General features: G+C 45.7%; 1 protein-coding gene across 1 annotated transcript; it reads right to left on the reverse strand.

Moving 5' to 3' along the window:
• Positions 1–366: 366 nt before the first annotated feature.
• On the reverse strand, positions 367–1,338 carry LOC144278407 (olfactory receptor 52N4-like). Its single transcript, XM_077839673.1, has one exon. It carries the CDS (start codon positions 1,336–1,338, stop codon positions 367–369), a length of 972 nt encoding a protein of 323 aa, XP_077695799.1.
• Positions 1,339–20,330: the final 18,992 nt, after the last annotated feature.

The raw sequence follows: 20,330 nt of genomic DNA on the forward strand, positions 1-20,330 counted from the left end.
ATAATGTCTACAAAGCATAGAGGTCATAGCGACCCCTACTGAATCACCACTTTTTCCAACTTTCAATAAACTTTGAATGTCAGAGGTGTTTAGATTCAAGGTTTTCATCCATTTATCTTCTCTCTTTCTCATGTATTTACTTGTCTGTCCACTCCTCCCATTGCAATTAGCAGAAACTGCCTGCCAGATTTTGACCTTGCATCTAAAAACCTGTTTTCTAATTAACCTTAACTATGTGGTGTTCTATATTGTTAATTCATTGTGGCCAGTGCACATCACATGGCTGCGATTAGCTTGAGAACATTCTGAGGTAAACATCCCTCAAAATCCAGGGTAACATAGGGCAGTTCCAAAAACCCTCTCTTGTCATGCGGGTTTAAAGTCAGTACCGCGAGGTGAGTACATTCTGCAGAGGTATTTGACCACTTTGTCACGAAGATCCTTGGTTTTGATCCCATAAATGATAGGGTTGAGCATGGGGGGAATGAGGTAATGGAGGTTGGACAAGAGGATGTGAACGTGCGGAGTGATGCCCTGACCAAACCTGTGTGACAGACTGGAGAGGAGTCCAAGAGGATAAGCCATCAGTAGCGCACAGATATGGGCTGTGCAGGTGTTGAGGGCTTTCTGGTTGGCTTCCTTGGAAGAGATTCTGAGGAGCGTCCTGATGATCAAACCGTAGGACAGGCCAATGAGGGCCAGGTCGAACCCAATGATTAAAAACGCCATCAGCAAGCCGTACACTCTGCTGGCTGTGATGTCTCCACATGACACCTTTGCCACAGCTATGTGGTCACAGTACGTATGGGGGATAATGCGGTTGGCACAGAATGGCTGCCTGATCAGGAGCAGGGGCATAGGCAGAATGAAGAGAACAGCTCTTGTGAAACCCAGTAGCCCTAGCTTAGCTATTCGTGCGTTGGTGAGGATGGTGGCGTATCTCAGAGGGTTACATATGGCAACATAGCGATCAAAGGCCATTGTCACTAGGACAGCTGAGTGCATAGTAGAAAATGCGTGAAAGAAGAACATCTGGGTGAGGCAGCTCTTCACAGTAATGCTTTTCAAATTGAACCAAAAAATACACAGTGCCTTTGGCACAAAGGAGGTAGATGTGGTGATGTCTGAGAGCGCCAGCATGCAGAGCAGCAGGTACATCGGCTTGTGCAGGGTCTGCTCTTTGCCTACCACAAACAGAACTGTGAAATTTCCCAACAGGCCCATAACGTAGAACGCAGAGAAAGGGATGGAAATCCAGATGTGGTCAGCTTCCAGGCCAGGGACGCCGGTTAGGATGAATATTGAAGAGTCAGAGGGGGAAAAGCTGAAATTTGCCATGAGGTGGCTGGTGCATCGATCACGCTCAGAAATGCTCCATGTGCCTGTGAAGGGAGAGAAGCACAGCGAGGGGGATTACACAGTTTATAACAAATAGTATGGTAACTATTTTATAGTTATTAAGACTATAGAAAGGGGGTTAACCAGTGAGGTGGCAAGATTTACAGATGGCACCATATTATTTGCTAAAGGAATTGGTGGCTGTGATTGCAGAGCCATTGGCCATTATCTTTGAAAACTCGTGGCGAACGGGGAAGTCCCAGATGACTGGAAAAAGGCTAATGTTGTGCCAATCTTTAAAGAAGGGAAGAAGAAGGATCCTGGGAACTACAGGCCAGTCAGCCTCACCTCAGTCCCCGGAAAAATCATGGAGCAGGTCCTCAAGGAATCAATCCTGAAGCACTTACATGAGAGGAAAGTGATCAGGAACAGTCAGCATGGATTCACCAAGGGAAGGTCATGCCTGACTAATCTAATCGCCTTCTATGATGAGATAACTGGTTCTGTGGATGAAGGGAAAGCAGTGGATGTATTGTTTCTTGACTTTAGCAAAGCTTTTGACACGGTCTCCCACAGTATTCTTGTCAGCAAGTTAAAGAAGTATGGGCTGGATGAATGCACTATAAGGTGGGTAGAAAGTTGGCTAGATTGTCGGGCTCAACGGGTAGTGATCAATGGCTCTATGTCTCATTGGCAGCCGGTGTCAAGTGGAGTGCCCCAGGGGTCGGTCCTGGGGCCGGTTTTGTTCAATATCTTCAAAAATGATCTGGAGGATGGTGTGGATTGCACTCTCAGCAAATTTGTGGATGATACTAAACTGGGAGGAGCGGTTGATATGCTGGAGGGTAGGGATAGGATACAGCGGGACCTAGACAAATTGGAGGATTGGGCCAAAAGAAATCTGATGAGGTTCAATAAGGATAAGTGCAGGGTCCTGCACTTAGGACGGAAGAACCCAATGCACAGCTACAGACTAGGGACCGAATGGCTAGGCAGCAGTTCTGCGGAAAAGGACCTAGGGGTGACAGTGGACGAGAAGCTGGGTAGGAGTCAGCAGTGTGCCCTTGTTGCCAAGAAGGCCAAAGGCATTTTGGGATGTATAAGTAGGGGCATAGCGAGCAGATCGAGGGACGTGGTCATTCCCCTCTATTCAACATTGGTGAGGCCTCATCTTGAGTACTGTGTCCAGTTTTGGGCCCCACACTACAAGAAGGATGTGGATAAATTGGAGAGAGTCCAGTGAAGGGCAACAAAAATGTTTTGGGGTCTGGAACACATGACTCATGAGGAGAGGCTGAGGGAACTTGGGTTTTTTAGTCTGCAGAAGAGAAGAATGAGAGGGGATTTGATAGCTGCTTTCAACAACCTGAGAGGTGGTTCCAGAGAGGATGGTTCTAGATTATTCTCAGTGGTAGAAGTGGACAGGACAAGGAGTAATGGTCTCAAGTTGCAGTGGGGGAGGTTTAGGTTGGATATTAGGAAAAAATTCTTCACTAGGAGGGTGGTGAAACACTGGAATGCATTACCTAGGGAGGTGGTAGAATCTCCTTCCTTAGAAGTTTTTAAGGTCAGGCTTGACAAAGCCCTGTCTGGGATGATTTAATTGGGGATCGGTCCTACTTTGAGCAGGGGGTTGGACTAGATGACATCCTGAGGTCCCTTCCAACCCTGATATTCTATGATTCTATGATTCTGGCCATAGTCAACTCCAGAAGTGGATTGGATCTGCTGTTGCAGCTTGATTCCTGTATGTTCTATGTGCTCGTGCCAAGAGCTGAACAAAATAGGTACTCTATCTATACAAGCTCTGGCAAATGTTTGGAACCCAATTAACATCAAGCCAAGTTAATGTTGTCAATAGTGTAGGAATCTTGGCATATAGCCATGAAAGGAATATGGTAGTGTGCCTCAGTTTCCCTTCTTATACAGCACATGAGGTCTGGAGTTCCTTCTCTCCTGTGAAAAGTTTCAAGACTGTTCACAGACACTAACTTTGAAATATCACAATCACAACGTCTTTTCACATAAAGTGTTTTCTCATGCATCACTCCTAACATGTTCAAGGGATTTTCCAAATGATTAGGCACATTGTATAGTTTTACAATTCTTGGTATTAGCAACACATTACTTCCAAAAATCACCACTGGCAATAACAACAAATCCATTGCAAGTGTCCATCTACAATCATATTTGTCATGCCACACCTTTGGCCCAATACCATTGGGATTTTGGGGTTTTAGGGTTAACCTGTGGCCTCCCTTTGCAAAATTAAGTTCTCTCTTTCCTCCTTGTCCTGAAGGATCAAATCCTGATTTCTCTTGCTTAACAGAATCCACTGGGTGATTGGGTGTGCCCTCTGTGCTAACAGCTATTAGCCAGGTTTCAGAGTAACAGCCGTGTTAGTCTGTATTCGCAAAAAGAAAAGGAGTACTTGTGGCACCTTAGAGACTAACCAGTTTATTTGAGCATGAGCTTTCGTGAGCTACAGCTCACTTCAGTAGCTGTAGCTCACGAAAGCTCATGCTCAAATAAACTGGTTAGTCTCTAAGGTGCCACAAGTACTCCTTTTCTTTTAGCTATTAGCCAGTCTTTCTTCTCCCTGTCAGCCAGGTAATTTGCATCCAACCAGACAGAAGCCCCTTTACCAGTGTTTAGATCCTTAACTCTTACCAATTCCAAGGCTGGACTCTGTCTTAAAGAGATACCATCCATTTTTACTAACATATTAGATACAAGATTCTGTTGTCCTTCCATTACCAACCTCTGTTTCCACATGGAAACAGACGTTAAATTCACTGAGAGACTACAAGTCATAGGCAAAATGTATAGAGGTGAGAGTGTACCTGCCATCCCTGGCATGCATTCTCGAGAGATTAACTACACAGCTCTTCTGCTCTGCAGACTTAGCTACCCAGTCTTCCCTCTCAACCTGAGACACAGACTGTTAGGAGTGATCACTTTAGATAAGCTATTACCAGCAGGAGAGTGGGGTGGGGGGAGGTATTTTTTCATGCTTTGTGTGTATAAAAAGATCTTCCACACTTTCCATGCATACGATGAAGTGAGCTGTAGCTCACGAAAGCTTATGCTCAAATAAATTGGTTAGTCTCTAAGGTGCCACAAGTACTCCTTTTCTTTTTGCGAATACAGACTAACACGGCTGTTACTCTGAAAAGAATCTACATGGAGACATTCCTGTCCCAATAACATTGTCTTCCCAACAAACTTGTCAAGCACAGCCACTTGGTTATCGGGCTGGCCAAATTCCCTAATAATTTTCATTTTATCTGAAAAAAAGCCTTCTCACAGCTATCCATACTGGATCTTTTCAAAGCAAAGTTAATGAATTGATTCTTAGCAGAACATTTCTGGCTATCAGGAACTGAAACTGCCTTGATTAAATCACGTCCACACCCTTCAGCTACAGCAAACTGCTTGCACAGATTACCATTACCTTTTCCTAGGAGCTTCTCTAAGCAACAATTCACCCCTCACAGAAATTCTGCCCATACCCTCTTCACCTAGGGCTTGCTTTAAAGGACCATGTTCCTCAGCAACAACAGACTTTCTGGCCCATTGGGGCAATTTTTACACAATCTCCTTTCAGGCAAGCTCATAGCCTCACTAGATAAAAGGTTAGAGGTGCTTTCTTTCCCACTGCAACTTTCCTGACAGTTATCAGCAACATGCAAGTTGTCAGGCTCAATAGGCTTAGGAATCATTTCCTCCTGGTTACAAGTTTCCACATTGTCAAAGGGCAACATAGTCAAATCACCTTCATGCTCTCTTTGTGCCCTAGCTGATCAATCTGATCACGCATACCTGGTATACCCTTTCCCAGCAACACCCCAGCAACAGGCAAAATAAAAGCACCAGAATTGTTTGGTCTCTGGGATTTTGTCATGACACTAACTGGATGCAACCCAGTCATAGTGTCATTCTTCCCAGAAGACCCAAACTAGGACCATTCCCTTAATGGGCTTTAGTTGTATCCAGAACCAACTCTGAGACACCTGCATTACCCGCAACCATCACAGGCTGTACCGGTGCCTGCCTTGGCATTTGCCCCTTGTGTGTGATGTATCTCACTGGCGAGACACATTCATTGATTACCCCTCAGCCAAGGGAGCGGGTGTGACAGGAGGCACCTCACCCCCTGCAGAGGAAGAGCTGTGGAGAGCGTGGGGTGGCTCTGAGATGGTCAGATGTAGGGATTATTGGGGAGCATGGAGCAGACACTAGCGACCAGCGTGCTCTTGGAATCGGGGCAGCCTGGGATGGGGAAGGAGAGTATGGAGAGGGGGGCACAGAGTATAATGGGAGATTGAAAAAAGTGAGAAGCAAACTGACGGGTTTGTCCCAGGTGGCACCTGGAGCTGGGGTTCCACCGAGTCCTCTGACTCCTCAGCCTGAGCTTCCTCTCTCAATGGGCTGTTGTGACCCGCTAAAGACCCGCTCCCAGTGTTGCCTCCACCGGCGTTCCCACAGGCAGGGACACACCTGGCTGCAGGTACAGGCAGGCTCTGACCAGCCTCTGCGTGAGCCAACGATAGAGAGATTACAGTCAAAATAACCCCCAGCTCCCTAGCCCATGACCTCAGAACTGTACCGGACTGAACTGGTCCAAACTCCAACCAGTATGAATTTCTTTCCTGGTTTGCCCCTCCCTCAATGTGGGGACACAGTGCACGCCTTTGGTAACCAAGCTGATATTCCCCCTTGCCCCACACACTTCACTTACTGGCATCCTGGGTTTAGATTAAAACATCAAACAAGTTTATGAATTACACCTTGGGTTTCTCAGGTTTCCATACACAGGTTAGAAATCCCTTTGGCCGGGGTCCAGCACTTCCCTCAGTCAGGCTTATTTCCTCACATCTTTCCCGTCCTCTTGAGTGGAGAGGCCCTTCCCAACCAGCTACCTAGATTGAAGGCATCTTGCCTAGTGGGCATTACTGATGTGTAACTACAATTGAAAAACAGATCATAGAATACCAGGGTCGAAAGGGATCTCAGGAGGTCATCTAGTCCAACCCCCTGCTCAAAGCTGGACCAATCCCCAATTTTTGCCCCAGATCCCTAAATGGCCCCCTGAAGGATTGAACTCACAGCTCTGGGTTTAGCAGGCCAATGCTCAAACCACTGAGCTATCCCTCCCTCCTACATATTGATACATAGTCAATATTCATGACTTCAGGTACACAAATCATACATGCATACAAACAGGATAATCATATTCAGAAGATCATAACTTTTCCAATGACATCTTACATAATACATCTGACATGAAATGTATCAGAAATATGCTATAATCATATCATAATAATATCACGATGAGAAATAGGGGTGCAGTGTCACACAAAGGTCAATTGTTCTTTCTACGGGTGAAATGCCTGAAGTTACACAACAAGAACAACGATTGGAAATAAAACTGAGTAAATGTTGTGACACACAGGTTGCAGTTCTGTGGCTTGCCAGGGCAAGGAGACCCATAGACCAGCACAAATGCACCCAGGGCCAGGAAAGTTCCCAGTGCTGACCTTAGACCAACAATTACAAAGAAAATTTTAATTTCAGCAGCACTGCCCACCCGGCAAGTATATACCGCTCCCTGTCCCCAACACACTCAACTCCACTTGTCTGTCTCTGTGTACCCGCTGCCTGTCCCCACAACCCTCAGAGCTTCCCTATTCTCTGTGTACACACCCTGCTTTCCTCCCGTACCCTCAGCACTGCCCACTTGCCCATTTACAACCCGCTTCCTTCCTCCATAACTCTGAGTGCTGGCTACTCGTCCATGTAGGTCTCCAACCCCGCACAACTTCCAGCCCTGGCACACAGTGCTGCCCCTCACCCAAAACCAAAAACAGGAGCAAGACCCCACAGAGGCAGCTCACAGGAATATCTCCTCAGACGAGGTTAAACTCAGTGTCTGCCTGCACGGGGAAAAGGGGGAGATCAGCCTAAACTGCCTTTCTGGGGGTGAAGGGAACCCCAGCAGCAGCTCAGCCTGTGCATGAAAGGAGAGAGGGATAGATCCGGTGGGAGGGAGAGCGGACGTGGAGATTAAAAATAACCAGTCTCAGTAACTCTTCCTCAGAATGACTGTCAAGTTTTCTTCCCCATTCTGAACTCTAGGGTACAGATGTGGGGACCTGCATGAAAGTCCCCCTAAGCTTATTCTTACCAGCTTAGGTTAAAACTTCCCCAAGGTACAAACTTTTACCTTTTGTCCTTGGACCTTATGCTGCCACCACCAAGTGTTTTAAACAAACAATAGGGAAAGAGCCTACTTGGAAACATCTTCCCCCCAAAATATCCCCCCAAACCCCACACCCCCTTTCCTGGGGAAGGCTTGATAAAAATCCTCACCAATTTGTATAGGTGAACACAGATCCAAACCCTTGGATCTTAAGAACAATGAAAAAGCAATCAGGTTCTTAACAGAAGAATTTTAATTAAAGAAAAGTAAAAGAATCACCTCTGTAAAATCAGGATGGTAAATACCGAACAGGGTAATCAGATTCAAAACATAGAGAATCCCTCTAGGCAAAACCTTAAGTTACAAAAAGACATAAAAACATGAATATACATTCCATTAAGCACAACTTACCAGCCATTTAATCAACACAGAAATCTAACACATATCTAACTAGATTACATACTAAGTTCTAAGATTCCCTTCCTTTTCTGTTCCCGGCAAAAGCATCTCTCTCTCTCTCTCTCTCTCTCTCACACACACACACACACACACTCACACTCACACACACACCCTTTGTTTCCTCCCCTCCAAATTTTAAAGTATCTTGTCTCCTCATTGGTGATTTTGGGTCAGGTGCCAGCAAGGTTACCTTAGCTTCTTAACCCTTTACAGATGAAAGGATTTTGCCTTTGACCAGGAGGGATTTTATAGTACTGTATACAGAAAGGTGGTTACCCTTCCCTTTATATTTATGACAATGACATAAAGCTTTAACATATTGCAGCCCCTTAGAAAACCAGACTCCCCTTCCTGTGGTTGCTTTTCCATCTTGGCAATTGCTGATGTTACCACAAGGCTGTAGTGGGGCTGCTCATGGGGAAGGGGCGGTTGAGATGGGGGATGGTGTCAGATACAATCTGGCACAATGTGGTTTACATTATGTTGCAGTCTGAGACCCCCACCGATCCTAGGAGAACTTGTGATGCTTCTTTGCTCTGTGCATTAAGCAGGATGTTCATTCCCAGTCTGGATACTGCACATCCCCACTCCTCTCCACACACTGTGCATTCCTGGACCACCCCAGGGTTAGATTTCTCACACCACCTGGTTTCCTCTAAGGCAGAAACATGCTTTTATTTTTACTGCCTTTTGGGCTTCTCGAACCAGAGATGCAGGGGCACAGAGAGAGAAGGCCCCTCTCCTGCCCTAAAGAAATTGTTATCCTGATTGATTTGAACCTCTAAACCTCTGAATGAGATTTCAGGACACGAATAAACATTTCAAGTAACTGCCTAGGTGAATTCCTGCCCAAATGGTCCCTGACTTGAACCTGGAACTTTTCCTGAGCCCTTAACAATAACTTTAATGCAGAAACAAGCAACTTACCAAACATGATTTTATTTTTACTGCCTTTTGGGGCTTCTCAAACCAGAGATGCCGGGGCACAGAGAAGTCAGACTCAAGTCCCGCCCTAAAGAAATTGTTATCCTGATTGATCTCAACCTGTACTCCTCTGAGTTTGAGATTTCAGGAACTCTGTTGTCAGTTTTTCTTTGGTCCAAATGAGCTCACCTGTCCTTAGAGACCACAGGATGACTCCAGTTGAAACCACTGGAGGCTCATGGCCAGTGTAAATCAGGCCATTTTTTTAAGTCACTACATGTGGATTTAGAGTGAACTCCAGGCCATGTTGGGAGTTTTGCCATTGATCTCAATGAGATCAAGATTGCCACAGTTAGTGATTAACTTTCGGCTCCCAGCCGTGAAAATCACAGCTTTGGGTCCTGCTACAGAGAGAGCTGTTTTGTTAGGGTGCTGACACAGCCCCCCATGTTCATGTTGCATTCTCATTTTGTTCTCCCCAAAGGACAGTTTTTTCTCCCCATAGGAGTGACCCCAGTGGGGGCAGAATTTGGCCAGTATGTGACCCATTCTTGCTGTGAACGCTCTGGTAACACAGAAACCCACTGCAGAGACTTTCTCGGGAGTTCCCAATAGGGCAGTGAAGTTACTGAATTTGAAAACTGGAGCGAATCGGAGGATAATCCACATAAACTAAAAACAAACAAACAAAAAAAGAATTAAGCTCCTGTGACAGAAAGAAGGACACAGTAAGACACAAGGAACTGTCCTTAAAAACAAATATTTGTCTAAACTTTTGCCAATACATCCGTAGCTCCAATTTTACCATATAAATCCACTGATGTTTTTGACACTACTAAACATTCAATGTCACCATGAAGGTGAATTCCTGCCCAGATGGTCACTGACTTGAACCTGGAACTTTTCCTGAGCCCTTAACAATAACTTTAATTCAGAAACAAGCAACTTACCAAAATCCTGTTCAACAGGGGTTGCTAATGAATGTACGAATCTCACATGCCTGACACTCAGCGTGCCAGTCAGCGACCTTTATGATTTAACTGAACAGTCCCTGCAGACTCTCTGTTTGGCCAGGACTCCCGGACAATTCCCTAGGCTCTGTGAGCAGTGGAAAGAGCAGAAAATAGACCCTGGAGAACTTCAGCTTGAGAGCCTCCCCCGGGAGTGGAGAATAATTGGCTGATAATCAGGGCTCAGATCGTTAAGGGATCCTGAGTGTAATGTACTGCCAACTGCACTGTGTGTGGCAATGCTGCCAGAAGATACAGGACCAAGACCTATTTTTAATAAATTGTATCAGTGTACACGCTGCATACCGCCCATGCAATTGTAATGTCCCATCCATTAGTCTCTGAAAAATCAATGCCACCCCATGTAGGCCAAACGACGTGATCCTGAATTGACGAGAGCCAAAGGAGGTGAAAAGCTTTCTTCTCCCAGGATTCTGCCATCAAAGGCATTTGCCCGTATCCCTTTGTGAGGTCTAAAGTGGATATATATTTGGCAGCTGAAACTCTTCTAAGTGTTCATCTATTCTGTACATCAGAAATTGATGCAGAAATGGGTTGCTCACTGTGCGGCACACGGGGGGTGAGTAGGCAAGCCAGGGGTGGGGGGGATGATAAGCCAAGCACGCGGGCACTAAGTTCTTCCTGTCTTCCACCCCTTCCTCCATGGCCCTCCTCTGCCACTCGCTGAGTCCCTCCTCTCCTACACCCTCATCCCCCAAGGCTGCTACCATATGCGACTCACCAGCGAAAAACAGAGCATATTTTTAAAAGTGGACCCTGAGCTCCTCGCCCCCTGTGTTCCAGCCCCCTTGGCAAAGCGGGTCCAGCATCACCAGGTACAGCAGCAGGAGGAGTCCGACAACTGGGCCAGGTATAGCAGCCAAACATCAACCAAAGAGCAGAGACGTGCGAATGCCATAGGCGATGAAGGGTATGTCTACATTACAAATGTAAGCCAATTTTATTTAAATTAGCATAGAGCCTCTGATTTAATAAGTCAATTTTCCATGTCCCCACTATGCGCATTGTGGAGGCTAAGTGCATCTTCACTGCCAGGGCTTGCATCGACGCCCGGAGCGCTGCACTGTGGAGAAATATCCCACCGTGCGTGGAGACAAGTGGAATTTTGGGTTGGGCTTGCAATGCCTCATGTGACCACAACATTTGTGCTAGTGGTTATAGAAACATGGCATTAGCCTCCCATGATGCACTTATCTCCCTCCCTCCCTGAAATCAATAACAAACAAACCAAGCCTTTTTCACGCCTTTTTTCCAAAGCCTGGCTTACCTGCGCAGATGCCACAGCACAGCAAGCATGGACCCCGCTCAGCTGTACACTGTTGTTGTGGGCATTACAAATCCCTGGCACCTTATCCTGCAGTATTTTCTCAGCCGAAGCAGGTTCCTCCAGGTGCAACAATAGGATGCAATGCAAGCAGCCCTGGTGGAAACCATAGGTGGAGCATTTTGCAGATGCTGGTGACAATCGTGCGTCACCTTGACATGGTGGAGCACCACTTCTGGGCCCAGGAAGCAAGTACTGACTGGTAGAACCACATAGTTATGCTGCTTTGGGACGATGACCAGTGGCTGCAGAACTTTTGAATGCATAAGGGCACTTTAATGAAACTGAGAAATGTTTTTCCCAGCCCTGAAGCACAGCTATACTAAAATGAGAGCTGTTCTGAGAGCTGAGAAGCGAGTGGCGATAGCTCAGTGGAAACTTGCAATGCCAGACTGCTACTGGCCAGTAGGGAATCAATTTGGAGTGGGTAAATCTACTGTGGGGTCTGCTGTGATCCAAGTAGCCAAAGCAATCAGTACTCTTCTACTAAATAGTGACTCTGGGAAACGGGCAGGACATAGTGGATGGTTTTGCCACAATGGGGTTCCCTCACTGTGGTGTGGCAATAACATGAACACATAATCCTATTTTGGCACCAGGCCACCCTGCCAAAGAGTACGTAAACCAAAAGGCATACTTCTCAAGAGTGTTGCAGGTGCTTGTGGATCACTGGGCCGTTTCCCCAACATCACCGTGGGATGATCCGGAAAGGTTCGTGAAGCACACATCTTTAGGAACTCTGGTCTGTTCAGAAATCTGCAAGCAGAGACTCTCTTTCCAGGCAGCAAAATAATCATTGGTGATGTTGAAATGCCAGTCGTGATCCTGAGAGACCCAACCGCCCCTTTCTCCCATGGCTCGTGAAGCCATACACAGACAGCCTGGACAACAGTAAGGATTGGTCAAACCATAGGCTGAGCAAATACATAATGGTGGGGGAATGTGCCTTTGGATGTTTAAAAGCCCACTGGCATAGTTTGCTTGCTAGGTTAGACCTCAGCGAAAGCAATATCCCCAATGTTATTGATGCCTGCTGTGTGCTCCATAATATCTGGGAAACAAAGCGAAAATCCATCGGGGTGTGGGGTTGAGGCAGATCACCTTGCAGCCAGACACCAGGGCAATAAGAAGAGCACATTGAGCTACACTGTGTCGCCATGTGGCTTTGAAATCTGGTTTCATCAATGACCCACAGTAATGTCACATTTATGTGTGTTCTTCCTTACCAAGCTGTCCCCTACACCCGCACTAACCACTGTGTGCTCAATGAATAAAGAGCCTTTTCTCCTCATTCCATTAACTTTTATTATGATCACAAATGAGAGACAACAAAGAAAAGTAAGATAACCTGGGGCAAAAGAGCTGATAAAACTGGGGCCGGGGTGTATGGGGAGATGTCAGCAAACCAGTAAACTTCCTGAAACCACTATGGCTTGTTGCGAAAAGCAGCCAAGTCAGAAGGCTGTGTAAAGTGGCCAGGTAGCAAACTCAGCTTCACCAAGGCAGGAGGGGAGGGTGTTTTGAGTGCCACAGAAAGGGCAGCTTGACCCCCCGTCCTTCCTGACAAGAATTGTATTGAAGTTGCTGATACACACATTTTAGAAGAGCAGGATGTGCCCTCAGGAATGTGTCTAACAGGGTCTCAAGACTGTAAACTCTGGAAAAACCCACACTGGGCTAATCAATAATCAGAAGGAAGCCTCTTGCTTGAGCATTGGAACTGCTTGCTTAACAAGTTTTCCTTAAGGGACATGCCATTCTGTTACTAATGTATAAATAAGGTGGAAAAGTTTGAGGACTCTTTGGGATAGGACTCTCCCTCTGGATGCATCTTGTGGTCCCCACTGGTAGAAGGGCTGCTGCTGTGACACTCGAGAGCCACACTCAGCTTTGGTCATTATCAAGGGTTGGGGGTGTTTTACGACCCTGTTGCAGACGTGTGTCAGTGCTTGAGACCAAGTAAAATGTATCTTTAAGTGAAAGTGCTCTTGTGTCATCCTGTTTGTGCCGGCCACCTATCGGTCGGACGGCCGTGTCTCCTCTGGTTTATTTCCTGACACCACGTCACATAGAGGAAAAGTTACCAAGAGCTCTGGGTTGAAAGAAGCCTGGGTAACAGGGGGACAAGGACAGCTTGCTTACAATTGCACTGCAATATGAGAGAATCACAGAATAACACAACCGCAAGGAAACTTGAGAAGTCATCTAGTCCAGTTCCCTACACTCGTGGCAGGACTAAGTATTATCTAGACCATTCCTGACAGGTGTTTGTCTAACCTGCTCTTAAAAATCTCCAATGATGGAGATTCCACAACCTCACTGGGCAATTTATTCCAGTGCTTCACCACCCAGACAGTTAGGAAGTTTTTCCTAATGGCCAACCTAAACCTGCCTTGTTGCAGTTTAAGCCCATTGCTTCTTGTCCTATCATCAGAGGATAAGAAAAAAACAGTTTTTCTTCCCTTTCCTTATAACAACCTTTACATACTGAAAGCTCAGTCTTCTCTTTTCCAGATCAAAAAAAGCCCAATTTTTTTAACCTTCCCTCAGAGGTCATGTTTTCTAAATCTTTAATCATTTTTGTTGTTCTTCTCTGGACTTTCTCCAATTGGTCCACATCTTTCCTGAAATGTGGCACCCAGAACTGGACACAATACTCCAGTTGAGGCCTAATCAGCGTGGAGTAGAAGGGAAAAATTACTTTTCATGTCCTGCTAATACATCACAGAAGGATGTTCAATGCTAGCCACGGTAGGGAAAAAGCACTCCATTGAGCTAATATGCCTAATGTGGACACGCACCTTCAACTTTATAAAATCAGACTCTAAAGGTCGACTTAAATAAATTCAAGCTAATTTTGGCATTCCTTACAATGATCAGGTGGTGGTAGCTTTGGGATGTCTGGAGCAGGTGGTGGCAGCACTGGGATGTCTTGTTAGTTCCCCACCTGACTAGACTAGCCCAGACCACCAACGGGGGGCACAACCTGATGGCTGGAAAGGATTGGCCCCAGGACCCGCTTTAGGGGGTAGCAAATAGGGCAATTGCCTGGGGCCCCACATCAGAGGGGGTGTGTCACAAAGTTAAATTACATCATATCTTTTGAGTCACTGTGGGTATTGTAATGCAAGTATCACCATAATTTAATTTCTAAACGTCAAAATAAACTTTTCAAACTATGGGTAGCACCCTCCTAGGGGGTATGGAGGAATGTTTGGGGGAAATTGAGACCGGCAATGTCAGGTGTTTGGGGCTTCAGCCCTGGAAAACAGTGCTCAGGGTTCGGCCCCGGGCAATGGGACTACTTCTTAGCTTCAGACCTAGGCCCAAGCGAGTCTAATACAGTCTTGATTACAGCAGAGTTAAGGCCACCATCCTTGATTATATGGATGTCATGAAAAGACACTCTGGTGTTCCTTTCATGAACAGAAATATCTACCACGGGCCTGGCACCTGGTGATAGCCCAAGACTGGTGGAACACTGCTTGTGGTGCCTAAAACCTGAGATCAGCACCCGCCACGACTGGACTCCCTGCCCATCCTGGCTAATAGCCACTGACGGACTCTTTGGACCCATCCCGTGGAACTCTTTACCAGAGTATGTTAGGCAGGACAAGATTATAATTGGTGCCTACTGCCTTTGTGCCTTGAATAACCTGAGTCCCACCGAATGTGTCTGAACATCTCCCTCCACCCTCCCCATTCTAATTATAGCCTGTCAGCAACTCTAGCAGCCCACAAGCCTCAGGGCATATGCTGATCACTGAAGGGGGCTCAGGAAGCTGCTCCTCCCCATGACATTATATTGCACGATGAGGGTTTATGACTGATCAGGGGCAATCTGTGCTGCCCTCTGTCAGAGAGAGGTATCAAAAGGGAGTGTCTATTACTGTGTGTTTGAAACAAAGATGTGCGAGAGCCTTTCCATGTGCATGTTGTGTTTTCAGGGATTCAGCACAGAGCACGTCAGCTGCAAGGAGGAGGGGATGGTCAGGTTCTATGACGATGGTCAGCCGCACGGAAATGCTGATAGATAAATTCTTACATCTAAACTTTTACTTTCCTTTTCTCTCTCTGGTTTCAGTAGTGCTGGACAACTCTATCAAGTCTGCAAGACTCTGTTTGCTCTCACAATCCCAGCCACTGTTATTGGCAAATAATATCTTCATTACCGGGGGAGGCTTTCAGGCTGAAGTTCTCCAGGGTCTATTTTCTGCTTTTCCCAAGGCTCATGGAGACAAGAGAATTGTCTAGGAGTCCTGGCCAACCTAGAGTCTGCCGGGACTGTACAGAGGAATCATAATTGTCACTGTCCAGCACACTGAGGGTCAAACATGTGAGATTCATACGCTGATTCTCAGGGCTCTGACTTCCTGTTGAGGTAAGGAGATTTCGTCTCTCTGTTGAGTGGGATTGCGGTGAGTTGCCTGTTTCTGCAATAAAGTTAGTGCTAAGGGCTCAGGAAGGGTTCCAGGTACAAGTCAAAAACCAGCTAGGCAGGAATTCACCAGCACGGCAACTTGAACTCTTTAGTATTGTCAGAAACGCCAAGGGATTTACCTGGGAAAATTGGAACTACAAAGGTATTGGAAATAATTAAGACAAATATTTGCTTTTAAGGTCAATTCCTTGTCTCTTCTTGTGTTCTTCTATTTGTCTCAGTAGCTTCCTTTTTTTGGGCTGTCTGGTTTTCTGGTTCTCTCCAGTTTTCCAGTTCAGCAACTTCACTGCCCTGTTAGGTGCAATCTTGGTCCCACTGAGATCAGTGGCAAAACTCCTAACTTCACCAGCATTTCACCCTAACTCCACAACTAGGGACTTAAATAAATGGCCTGTGTTCACCAACCATGAGCCTCCGGTGACTGAAACTGGAGTCATCCCGTGGCCTCTAAGATGGTGTAGGCTCATTTGGAACAAAGAAGAACTGACAGGGGAGTTGCTCAGATCTCAAACTCCCAGGCTTAAAATTTCAGAACAGTCAGGATACAAAAATATTTCAGGGCGGGAGAGGGGTCAGTTTTTAATATTGGTAGCCAGACACTGAACAAGATTGTTTTGAATAACATGTGCCTTACTTCGGATGTAGTTTCAGAGTAGCAGCCGTGTTAGTCTGTATCCACAAAAAGAACAGGAGTACTTGTGGCACCTTAGAGACTAACCAATTTATTTGAGCATGAGCTTTTGTGAGTTACAGCTCACTTCATCGGATGCATGCAGTGGAAAATACAGTGGGGAGATTTATATACACAGAGAACATGAAACAATGGGTGTTACCATACACACTGTAAGGAGAGTGATCAGGTAAGGTGAGCTATTACCAGTAGGAGAGCATGGGGGGAAAAAGCTTTTGTAGTGATAATCAAGGTGGGCCATTTCCAGCAGTTGACAAGAACGTCAGACGTTCTTTATTACCAGCTATTACCAGCAGGTGAGCGGGGAGGGGGGAACCTTTTGTAGTGATAATCAAGGTGGGCCACCTTCAGACGTTCTTGTCAACTGCTGGAAATGGCCCACCTTGATTATCACTACAAATGGTTTTTTTTCCTCTCGCTCTCCTGCTGGTATTAGCTCACCTTACCTGATCACTCTCCTTACAGTCTGTATGGTAACACCCATTGTTTCATGTTCTCTGTGTATATAAATCTCCCCACTGTATTTTCCACTGAATGCATCCAATGAAGTGAGCTGTAGCTCACGAAGGCTCATGCTCAAATAAATTTGTTAGTCTCCAAGGTGCCACAAGTCCAAGTGTGACTGGTACTATCGGGGAATTTGTTGACCCAATTTGCAGTTACTGTGGAACTTAATTTTTTTACCAATTTGTTTTTCCCAAGCCTTTGTGTTCGTTGTTGCCATTCGTTTCTTGATTTTTACCAGTGTGTTGGTTAAATAGTTTGGCAATGTTGTGCACATTGTAAAAGATGTACATCAATAATACAGTACAACAATAATACAGTAACCCAGCAATAACCCAGTTGCTTTTACATAGTAGCCAAATTTAACTTAACTGGCAATGGTTTCTAGCTGATCGCCAACTTCATTGTTCATATATGGTAGGCTCTCTTCCCACTACAGTCGCCAGTGTCTTCTCCATGCTCCCCAGTCATCCGTGGCTCCCACAACCTCCGAACCACCCCACGCACCCCACAGCTCCTCCTCTGCAGGAAGTGAGCTGCCTCCTGTCACACCTGCTCCCTTGACCGGGGGTAATCGGTGACTGTGTCTCACTGTACAGTAATCTCACACAGAGACGAATGCAAAGGCACCCGTGGTGCTGCTCTTGTTACAACCCTACACACTGTGCAGCTTGGCGGACAGCTACACAGGAACAAGGCACAAGCTGAGAAGTAGCCACATTATATAATGGAAGCAGGCAACCCTGACACATGTGAGGGCCGAGATCAATACAGCTGCCATGTGCAGGAGCCAGTGGCAGTTACCTGAAACAGTGGGACACAGACAATAAACCCAGGACTCTCTGCAATCGTTTGTTAGCTATTAGCCATTCACAGGAACGGTTGTACATTCCTCAGTGTGGAGATTTCATGGGCTTAAGTCATTATTTTTCTCACCTAAAATGTTCATCCATGCAGAGCCTCATGAGATTCCTTAGCTTCATGAAATACACACGTAATGTAACGTTTTCAAGTTGCCACCCTCACATGAGACTGTGTCGCCATAGGGCTACATTTACCATGGCCATGAACAGAAAAATGACTTCAGTAAGCTCAGGCACAGCCCTGAAAGCAAAATGCCTCCAGCTGACTCCTGGGGACATGTTTTTAGATTCCAAGGCCAGAAGGGATCATTGTGATCATCTAGTCTGACTTTCTGTAGAGCACAGGCTGGAGAATTTCCCTAAAATTATTCCTAGGGCAGATCTTTTAGAGAAATATCCATCCTTAGTTTAAAACTTCTCAGTGATGGAGAATCTACCATGACCCTTGGTAAATTGTTCCAATGTTTAATTACTCTCACCGTTTTAAAAATGTATGCCTTATTTCCAGTCAGAAATGTATCATGCTACATCTGTGTATGCCAGACTGAAAAGCGTGTAGTTAACTAGTTGTTCCCCATGTAGGTACTTAGAGACTATTGTCAAGTCACCCCTTAGCCACCTTTGTTAAACTAAATAGATTGAGCTCCTTAAGTCTATCACTATAAGGCAGGTTTTTTTGATATTTTAATAATTCTTGTGACTCTTCTCTGAACCCTCTTGAATGTATCAACATCCATCTTTAATCCTGGACACCAGAACTGGACACAGGCTTCCAGCAGCAGTCGCACCAGAGCGAAATAAAGAGGTAAAATAACTTCTCCACCTGTCCTTGAGATTCCCCTGGTTATCATCCCAAGATCACATTGGGTTTTTGGCTGCAGGGTCACACTGGGAACTCATGTTTAGCTAATTATTCCTTCAGGCCCCCAAATCTTATTCAGAGTCATTGTGCTTCCCACTATAGTCTCCCAGCATGTCAGCTTTGCCTACATTCTTTGTACCTAGATGGATCTATCTACACAGCTATATTAGAACACACATAATTTTCTTTGACCAGTTTACCAACCAATCCAGATTGCTCTGAATCAGCGACCTGTCCTCTTCATTATTTACCATCACCCAACTTTTGTGTCATCTGCAAACTTTATATCTATATTGAGGCAGGAGAAGGGTTGGCAGCTGAGTTGCTGACAATTGTCTCTGCTTACACTTCTTAGTTAACAACTGTAACTAATTGTGACAGGATCCTAAGGGTGCAGTCTGGAAAGGTGGGACGGCAGTGTCCCCTTAACTCTCCAGCCTGGGCCGTCTCTCACAATGCTTTGCTAGTGACAAACAGCAAACTCCTCCAGGCGTTGTTATCACTCAGCACAAGCACATGTGGAGCCCCACACCCAGCTAGATTGCATGAATGCTCCCAAAGCCACTCATGAATCACACAGAGAAAGGCACCAGCCAAATCCCCCCAGCTCCCAGCCCTGTATCTCAGGAATATACCATCTTGCGCTGCTCAAGATGAGCAGGGCAAGTTTATTAATTGGTTCAGCACTTCATCAATGGAAAGTGGATATACACCAGCCCTTGTAAACCTGAGCAAATTTGCCAAACACTTAATGCAAACTTACTGGTGAAGATAAAAAGTAAAACAAGTTTACAAAAGAGATTTTAAGTGATTATAAGTGATAGGCAAGAAGTCAAAGTTAGTTAGCAAAATAAAATAAAATATTTGTAGCAGGAAAAGAGCCTGAGACATGAGCCCTTATATCAGAAACCAGATATAAGGCAAAAGTTGTTCACAGAATCTGACTAAGGAATGCTAGTCACAGAGCAGTCACAAAAACACATCCCACTGTCAAGTAGTAGCAAAACATTCTGATAGTCAGGATGGTACAAAAAGACGGAGTCCTAAAAGACAAGGTCCGAATGACCATATGTAATAGGGATGTTTTAATCAAACCAACGTGTACAAGGTGACGCCAGGGGGTAGTATTAACTTGCTTTTTATTAGGGTATAAAAATGTCTCAGAGGGAGTATCTTTGCCCATCAGAGGGAGCAGTGGAAAGTCAAAGCGCTGACTGAGCTGCATCCATTGTCATGGGCATCCGTGTCTCAGTATCCTCGTAGAGTGTGCCAGGTGCTGCTACTGTGCTTCCTCAACCGTAAACCTGGCTGGGAGCCTTCACACCTGAATGGATTTTGTGGTCATTGGGCAGTTCGCTCAAAGTCTGCTGTGCTGGCTGTCCGCACAAAGCTGGAGCAGCACCCAGGGAGATCACACACACACACAGCCAAACATCTGATGACAATAAACACGCAGCCCAAACTCTCAACCCTGTTAGACTTGGTAACATCTAGATTTAGCAGTTTTTCTCATCCCACCGGAAGCTGCAGTTCATAGTACACAGGTTTAACCCTTGAAACCTAGGCCAGTCTCCTCCGTTGGAGTCTTCAGTCTTCTGAGTGTCCTTTTTGTTTGCCACATAGGGAGGGAGGGAGGGGGTGTTGCCTGATCTTTAGCTTGTGTATTAATTATATAGAATACTTAAGAATCT

This window comes from Eretmochelys imbricata, chromosome 1 (genome assembly GCF_965152235.1).
Source record: "Eretmochelys imbricata isolate rEreImb1 chromosome 1, rEreImb1.hap1, whole genome shotgun sequence".
Classification (NCBI taxonomy): domain Eukaryota; kingdom Metazoa; phylum Chordata; order Testudines; family Cheloniidae; genus Eretmochelys; species Eretmochelys imbricata.

What these genes read in the sequence shown, in the direction of transcription:
- LOC144278407 (XM_077839673.1), bottom strand. Translation starts at nt 1,338, where the DNA reads ATGGCAAATTTCAGCTTTTCCCCCTCTGACTCTTCAATATTCATCCTA.